A 9,600-nucleotide genomic window follows, 5' to 3' on the forward strand; every position below is an offset into this window, starting at 1 on the left:
AAAATTCTACAATTAAATTATCAATTTTTTCTGTAAATTTCGGTGAACCAATAGTTTTCACAGGGTCTCAAAATGAAACATTCACCAACCAACCACATATCCTAGAACCCACTCACGGGGAAATTTCTAATACCAGCCCCCTATTTTCCTAAGCCCCCTTCAAGTCAAAATCGGACCCCCCCCCCCCCCTACGTGGGCACAATAGTAATAAAAATTTGATTGTACTATGTATTTATTAGAAATAACTTCGACAGTTATAAAAAGGATGATTTTATTTTGTAACAATTAATTAATTTATTTTTTTCACTGATCTTTAATTGGAATTAAGATTATCCTAATTTATCAAATGTCTGTCATGTTAAATTTCCATGTTTTTTTTTCAAATAATTAACATTCAATTACGTACTTAATTAGGGGGGTAATAAAATCATCGGATTCCATAATAATGATGGTACCGGGGAGGTGAACGGAATTACGTAATGGGATCTCTTTAAATCACACAATTTAAATATTTTATTTTATTTTTATCTCTATTCATGTTAAACATGCTCGAAATAATTAAATTTACGGGGACAAAAAAAAACATATTATCGATTAATCGATAAAGAGATGATTACTTCGATGTAAATTTCTAAGGTATAAATAGGAACTGTCGGGAAACAATCGGTATTTATAGTGAAAAAAAATCTTTTTTGTGTTATTAAGATGATTTATCAGGTAATAATCAGTGAAAATAATTTAATTTTATTATTTAAATTTATTAATTGAGTGATAATGTAAACCAGAAAACTTTTTCCTACCCGTGGGCCCCTGCTAATTACCATTTTTCCCGATGAGAGAGAAATGCGCTTTTATTTATTTATTAAATCGATTTTTTGCCGGGACTTTTCTTAATGTTGTTTTTCGCTTTTCCCCGTCTGGGCCGTATAACAGCATCGTGAGCCCCCGGGCTGATAATACTGTCGGGTCCCTACAAAACTGATGCAAATCTAACGAAGTTATCAGAGGATCCTGATAACTTTGGTTTGGCCTAACCTTTCGAATGTTCGAGATATCTCTCCTGATGCATTTAGAGGGCTCCCGGGTCAGCTCATGCGTAAAGACGGCCCCGATTTCTGTAAGATAGGACCCCAAGTGTGGTTTAGGCTGAGAGCTATTGATATAAACATAGAAATTAAGTATAAAAACTATTTCACTTTGCACAGTGTGAAGTGAATTCAATATAATATACGGCTTTCGGGGGCTAGTTCACGATATTAAGGCTAGACATCATTAGTTTCCAAGGTGTGTGCCGTGGCTCCCACAGGCACTGTCAAATTTTCTCAGGGGTTTCACGCTGGGCCAAGAATATTGATTTGGACTTACTTATTAATTAGTAGAAAGGGACTTTATACTTGGATATTTTCACAACAGTCATTGCCATGAAAGTATATTTAGGGCCGTTTTAATGAATTCGGGGTCCCAAAAATTTTCTGGGTGGCATGTGTGTGTGAGCTTCGATTACATATATTTAGAAAGACGTTGGCATTTATAAAGCCATGAGCATATCCAGAAATGCTGATAAATATGTTCATAATTTAATGGGTAGCGGAGAGTGACATCGCGTCCTTCGATAAGTAGCCATCTGGTGGTAGTGTCAGCAGTTTTGAGCTTTAGCCTGAGTTAGGTTCAGCTCATTCGCATTATAACAATTATATAATCACGCTTATAGTTAATCCCGCTTTTAACGTTTTCAAAAAACTACCACGAACAAACGTTGTAAGCGGGATAACGCTTTGAACGGGAAATCTCAATGAGTATTAGAGTTGGGCTTTGAACAGTGGTCGTAAAAAGTAGGAAAACGTTATAAGCGGGATGCACTGCATTTACTAAAAAATTAGGGGCACCAAAAGTCTTATTAGCCATTAAAAAAGTTATCGTGATAATATTTAGTTTGCACCAAAATGAATTTCTCTAATTCGGATTTTACTTAACTATTATTTCCAAATTTCGTGGATAGGCAGCACTTTGAAAAAGATCTTATCTTTCTATATATTACATAATACTACAGTAATGTGCGTACCTATGAAATACAGTATATAGATTCATTGTATTCATGTAATTTTATTTTTTTTATTAGGTCTAAAATTGTACAGCGGTGACGAACGAATTTATTTTGTTGAAAGACGGTGCATATTCATTTCCACAGAGGAAAATGCTTATTATGAATCGACGGGCCATCTTACCATTCTTGTTGTTTGTGGCAGCTTTTTCGTCGTGTTGGCGGAGTGGAGCCCTGTACCCAGTCCAAGGAGATGCCAGACAAAGTTATAACATCCCATTAACCAAGAAAGAACAAATCAATTCCTTGAAGGATTCGCTTTTTTCTGCTTTCATCTTACCGGATACCGTCAAATGTAAGTCTGTCTTATTTATGGATTACTTAAAATGCAAAAACATCTACTGATATTTACATTTGGCTGTTCAATAAAGAATGAGACTCATCTTTATCCTAGATCAGTGCTTCCCGACCTGCGATATGTAACTGGCAGTGCCGTCTTAACGCATGGCCCCACATAGGCATTGCCCGGCGGACTCATGAAAATGAAATGTGGGGAAAATTTTCAAGAGTAAGCATGTAAATTGGTAGGTAGGGAATTTTTTTAGCCAGGTAGGGGATTCAAAAAAAACCATTTTGCCCGAGGGTCTCCGATCCTCTTAAGACGGCTCTGGTCACGGGCCATTCAGGAGTACGCGGGGGGGGGGGGAAATCAGCAATGGCAGAAAAAGGAAATTAAAATAATAATAAGTGCCAAAAATTTTTGTAGCATAATATACAAGAGAGTGCACACGCTTTCTACGCATTTTAGGAGTACGCACGTTCTCTACACATTTCTAGGAGTACGAACACTCTACGCATTTATAGGAGTATATAGCACGCTCTCTACGCATTTCTAGGAGTACGAACAACTCCTATGCATTTCTAGGAGTACGAACAACTCCTATGCATTTCTAGGAGTACGCAAGCCCCCTACGCTTATGTACGAATATGCAAGGCTCTCTACACGTTTGTAGGCGTACGCAAACCTACGCATTTCCAGAGATTACTTGAAGCATGAAAGGTTAGAAACCACTGTACTAGATCTTCCTTCCAATGCTATTCTTTGTTAAAGTATTCATCAGCGAGTGACCACATGATCCTTATTTTACCGCATATTTCGCTGCCCCGAGTTTTTGACCAAAAAGTCTCACAGCCAAAATAAAATTTGATTGATTTGGATTCATGTTGTTTGTTTCAAATAGCATCCATTTTGATTGGGAAGTGAAATCAGGGGAGGCATATCTATTTTTTTTGTTGGTTTTAGCTCACAAATGACTATATCGTGCTTCTATTATAATTTGATGATGAGGGGCCAAAGATCGGATCACTAAAATATAAAGCATGTCTGTAAAATTAAATTTGAGGCGGTGTTTAAGATGTTTATACACCCTGTCATCAAGCTTGAGCAGTAGTGGTCTAGCGCAGTGGTTCTCAACCGGGGATCATGGCCCCCTAGTGGTACTGGGATAATTCAAGGGGGCCACGGAAGAAAATTTAGAAAGGGATCATGACAGGTGGCTTGGAGAGTTGCAGAGAGCAGAGAAGAAAAATTAAGGTGTGAAGAAATAAAGCTTTTATATTAGTTGACTATACACTTATACAGAATCCAAAAAACCACCCACATAAAACCAGGGCCGTCTTAGGGCATGGACCCACCCGGGCCTCACTGCATAAATTTTACAGCAGGTTTCCTAGGATGGGGTTTTTTGCAGGCCCCCGGCTAGATTTTTCACAGAAACCCCCCCCCCCCCAATATTAAAATTATAGAGTGAAAAACAAAAAATGATGAAAACCATATATCAGGCTCCGGGCTGCAGCTCTGTCAGTCCCACTCTTGTGACGGGTCATGTCCATGAGTCTTATTTTGACCTTATGATATTTTGTATAGTACAATAAATTTTGAAAGTAAGTAGGAAATATGTAGACTGTTTATTTCCGGCTAAATATGAGGCTACCATAGCATCACTTTGCCTAGGGGGCCCATGATGTTGAGACGATCCTGAATAGAACTCGGATTAGCGGGAAGCTCAATAAATTCTGGGCCAGTGGTCTGGAGGCCAATCTTATTTGCAAAATTTTCATTCAGTATAAATTCACTGAAAAAATCAATTCAATATTTTCTCGAGAGGGGGGTTTCAGAATTTTTTTTCCTTTTGAGGGGGGGGGGTTACTTTTTTTCCTGCAAAATAACACTATAATCTTGGCTCAAGGGGAGGTTAGAACCCCAAAACCCCCCTTTGCGTACGCCATTGAATACGTATAAAGGATCTTGCTTCTAGATGAGGGTCGAAGACTCTGGGTAAGACAGGGGAGCCACGAGAAAAAAAATATGCTTTAAAGGGGGCCACGGGCAAAAAATGGTTAAGAAACGCTGGTCTATCGTACTCGCCCGGCATGCGAGAGGACGTGGATTCGATTCCCCCTTAGAGGCAGTTGAGTTTTCTTTCCTGAATTAATTTACACATCAGCCAACTGTGAAAAGCTTCGTACAAATAGCGGAGAGCGACACGTAGTTCTTTCATCCATGTGCACTATAATTTGAATAGAAAACACTTTCTAGTGGTAAATGTCAGTTAACTTGTTCTTCATATTTGCTATCAATTTATTTTCATCCCTTGATTTACCCTCTCACTGGCATCGACGAGATAGCTCACTACTTTAAACCCTCTTATTTTAGCAATGACAAGCTAGATAGTTTAAAAGCTGATTTCTCAGTCGAACATTTTTTCCTAGCCTCCTTACTTAGTATCTGCTAAAAATCAGAAGATAGCCTAATTTTTATGAAAACGGTATGTCAATTCCAGGGAGTTTAGTGATTTCTACTATGCCGTTTCTCTTGCAGATCAGTGAAAATAATCATGCCGGGAAAATAGTTGATACTTTCCGAAAGTTTCTTGGATTTTTGATGGGTAGTTACACAATTTGTACTCACTGTACTCATTTGAGTACAGCTTAACGAGAAAACCTGTGTGTTACAAATTTTTTCGGGAAAAATACTCATAGATACAAATAGGTTAAGGCTGTAGACAGCTCAGAACACACCAATTTCAATTATAAATATACGCTATTATTTCCGCTTAGATAGTTGCGAGACAACACAAATACGTCTCATTCTTCATTAAACAGCCCTTCTCCATCCTCCATCATCTTTTTCCTTTTTAGTATACAATATAGTCACTATCTTTTACAACTTGATTTTACAAGAAACCATATAAAAATAACCTTATTGAATGAAATAATGTATGTTTTGGCGTAGTTTGACCAAATTGGTCCTTGCGCCAATAAACTTAAAATCCAATCCAATAATGTAATAATTTTTTTTAGAAAATAATTGTCTTATCGACGGAAGTAATTATTCAAAGAGTTAGCAATTTACGTCTTTAAATACTAACAAAATTTGACAAAGTTGCAGATAACTTTAAAAAAAAAATAACACATGGAAGGAGATGCTTAAAAACCTGAACAATTCGATTGATGAATATACAAGATATGTATTTGTATTTGCAATATCGATAAAAAAAAGAAAATTTGACTTAAATTTCAAAATAAATTTTTCTTTTAATGAATAAAAATATCATCAATGCATTAATTTTTTTGTATTGATGAAAATGAAACCTCTATTAGAAATTAAATCGCAATTAAAAATTTACTTTGGCTTTTTTTGAGAGTATTGGGCAAAGGTTTATTGACTCTTCCAAAAATTAGGGGACCATATGTTTTATAAAGCCAATAGACACTACACACTGTACACACATACAGTCAACCCTGGGATTGCAAACGTCTCGGTTTGTGTACAATTCGGTTTAAGTACAACAAAAATTGATTCGGTTTACGAACTTGTCTTGGTTTACGAACAGCCGGAAAAAATTATACTGAATCAGAAGGAACAATATAGAGAAATTAAGAAGTCTACGGCCACACATGCGAGGTTTTTCATCTAAGTTATTTTCTCAAATACGACTCCACTTATCCAGCTCTCATGGCCAAGCATGTCATTTCATACTTTAAGAAGCTTTACATCAGAAACTTTACAGAGATTTTTTGCAATAATCTTTGACACGGAATCACTCACTGAATGTCCTGAATGACTAATGACCTACAAAGAGCTTATTGATAAAGCTCGGCAGCAAGTGGCATTACAGAAGCATAAATTTGGTTTGAGAGGAATTATGGCCAGATTGTTTTGCTGGCGGAAATTTCGAGGGCTTTGACGCTGAGGTTAATAGATGAAATTAATGAGGTTATAGACATGGGTCCGGCTCTGCTTTAGTATAGGACATAAGCCCGTGACCTCGTAAGGATGGGATTGTTTCTCTTTAGACAAAAATGTTATCAGTGTCAGTATGATGATTTCAAATTATTTCATTCGTTATACACTTGAGCATAAAATAAAGCAGGGTTGTAAAAACTGGCACTAGAAATCTTCGAGTGTCCCATGAACGAATTAATCCCTTTTACATTGATTCTTATCGGAAAAATTATTTCTGTCTGTGAACAATTCGGTTTACGATGGACTTCGAGAAATAATTAAGTTCGTAAACCGAAGATTGATTTTACTCTGGTAAGTGGTTATAAGATCACAATCATAACATAATAAGATCACAATCATAACATAATAAGATCACAATCATAACATAATAAGATCACAATCATAACATAATAAGATCACAATCATAACATAATAAGATCACAATCATAACATAATAAGATCACAATCATAACATAATAAGATCACAATCATAACATAATAAGATCACAATCATAACATAATAAGATCATGACATCAATTGAGGAACGGGATTTTTTTAAGGCCAGTTTAAGAAAGATTCGGTTTAAGCAAGCCAAGAGATCAGAGGATGTTCTACTGCACCACGAGTATCTACTCATTTTGTGAATATCGACTGATTTATTTAAAATCATAGCAGACGAATGTTTCTTAACTTGGGTAGAATGATGATTTCAGACTAAAAATATTAATTAGAGATGACCGAATCTCTCACCCATATCTAGTCATCTCTGGACAGCCGAGATGACCTTATCAAATCCACGCCCGTTTAAACTCAACATATCTACCGTAGATTCGACCAAAACGTTTGGACCAATTTCCTCTGGACCATGACTCTTCATCTCGAAATCATAATTTTACCTTGACGCCAGTTGTGTTTACTTTATTCTATTTATTTAACAACTTTATTGTCTCAACAGTGGAAAATTCTAATGACATTTATGGTGACGATGACAAAACTGAATAAATTTTCATTTTTTTTATTTCTGTAGCGGAATCTCCGAGCCAGAGGAAAAAAGCTGTCGATTCGACATTCATACGTTTCGGTCGAAGTTCAGTGACTATGGAAAACGGTGGTATGCCTGATTCAATGCACTTAGATGAAGCATTAACATCAGCGGACTATTACGATGGAATTGACAAAAAGAAACAATTCTACGACATCCAAGACAGCGATGGCGACCAAGTTTTACCGAAGAGTAACCGAAATACCCCTTCGGATCATCCCAACCAGACGTTGCAATCTGACGATGCGGACAATGGTTTACGGGATACTAAATCTTCAGATCTATATTTGGTAAAGAAGCGGGATTTCTACCGCTTATTGATGATGAAATCGTGCAGTCGAGCCACAGCTAAGGTCAAGAGGCAGAATGTCAATGATACTTTCATCAGGTTTGGAAAGAGATCGATTCCAGAGGATGCAGTAAAGTCAGCCGCCGTCACTGGTACTGATTCGCACGATAGGTAGATAAGATGGCGGTGCGTGATCAGGAATAATGCTAATCCCTGAAATTATTATCATCTCCCCTCTCTCCTTTTCTTTGATTTGTTGAGCTGGAGTGATGTTAATCGAGCCCTACTAACATCGACGAATTCCATCGAGATGTCATCATGAAAATCGCAAAGTTTGATGAGAAGCACGAAAGTGCCTGTTACCTTATGGGTCGTGAACATGGTTTCGAGAATGTTCGCTCAATTCAACTGAGAATAACTGTTATTCTACTTTAAAATTTTTTATTTTCGGTAATATTGCTTATATTAATTTATCAGTTGCTTATCAGTCAACCATTGAAAAGTCTTGCATTTGACACATGATTGTGAAGTTCTTCATTCAATAGCTCAATTCAGATTCAATTTCAATAGCTTCAAATTTAAATATCATTCAACACAAAAGATTCGTAATCAGTATCTTTAGACCATATTATGTGATTAATCCAAATAATAATCCAATAATTACTAATGTAGATAATATTGAGTGAATATTCCCTACAAAAAATTGATCGAAACGCATGAATTTCCGAAATAAAATGCCGGTGAATACCCATGTCGGTGATTTCCTCGATTCGTCTTTTGGGAGTCATTTGAAACTGTACGGTTATTATAGAAGTTGGAATTTGAGAGCAACCGTTTTGTGAGAGATCAAATACCATATACGATCTTCATACCACTTAATAATAGCAATTTTACAACGTTCTACGAACATAGGAAGGAAACACAATCACTAGAAATACATCAAGCTTATTCACAAAAACACAAAACCTATCAAAAAATTGACAGTTTTAACATATCTAGTCTCCTAATTTTCATCATTTTCAGTTGTATTCATTTTTCAATTATTAAATAGAAATATCAAAAACTAAAAATTAATGCATTTTCCTTTAATATTTTTCTCGAAAACTGAATAAAGAAACTTAATTCCTGAAACTTCGATGGAACGTAGGCTTTTGATTGGCTGATATCATTCACGTGATCAGATTCAGCCAATCAACAATAAACACGTTCCATATCTCGCACCAAACCCACACACACACAGATATATAATCGATCGAAATAATTTTGTCCTTCCCCTCCATTTTTAAACGTTATAAATTAATTTAAAATTTTAATTTCATTATCAATCCATGCATTCATTAATTTTATCGGAGGGTAAAGGTTAATCTTTCGTGCTCATCTCCCTGTGACTTCGTCAATGGAGTCTAAATACTGACAAAGAGGGGATATAGAAATGTTGCTCGTATAGAAAATAAATCCCAAGGCGATATGATATCAATTATTTAATTATAAAATAATAAAATCATATTGTGTCCAACATCCTTTGTTCTGTTTGCTGTGATAACACTAATAACGTTGTTATTGTTTTATACCAACGAAATGTTCGGAAATATCTTGATTTGTGAATTTTGGTTGCAAAATCTTTAGGAAATATATGAAGATGTATTATGTATATGTATAAAAATATGTAAAATCGGGTCCATATAAGACCATAAAATCCTGAAAATATATAAAAAATAAATTAAGTAAAATTACATTGAATGGCTAATGTTTTCATTTTTTTTTTTTGGACTTGATCTGCGAATTCATATCTACAGACGCTCACCGTGTCGTGTCAGACACACGGCAAACATTCTTCAACATAAAATCAACGAACGTATTCCTAGCTATCGTAGCTAACCTAGCGCAGCCGTGTTATGTTAATGATTGCCTCTGATTCAATCAATCAATTGCCTCTGAT

General features: G+C 35.9%; 1 protein-coding gene across 2 annotated transcripts in view; it reads left to right on the top strand.

Moving 5' to 3' along the window:
* LOC149072920 (uncharacterized) overlaps window positions 1–9,362 on the top strand; it is a 45,513-nt gene extending 36,151 nt beyond the window's left edge. For both annotated transcript variants that reach the window (XM_089246284.1, XM_089246285.1), the window contains exons 2-3: window positions 2,120–2,396; window positions 7,358–9,362. In XM_089246284.1, the coding sequence (XP_089102410.1) occupies window positions 2,195–2,396; window positions 7,358–7,836 (681 nt within the window). In that variant the 5' untranslated portion in view covers window positions 2,120–2,194 and the 3' untranslated portion in view covers window positions 7,837–9,362. The remainder of the gene's footprint in view (window positions 1–2,119; window positions 2,397–7,357) is intronic.
* Window positions 9,363–9,600: the final 238 nt, after the last annotated feature.

This window comes from Pholcus phalangioides, unplaced genomic scaffold (assembly GCF_987345545.1).
Source record: "Pholcus phalangioides strain wild (caught in Gottingen) unplaced genomic scaffold, Ppha-v1.0 ptg000017l_1, whole genome shotgun sequence".
Classification (NCBI taxonomy): Eukaryota; Metazoa; Arthropoda; class Arachnida; order Araneae; family Pholcidae; genus Pholcus; species Pholcus phalangioides.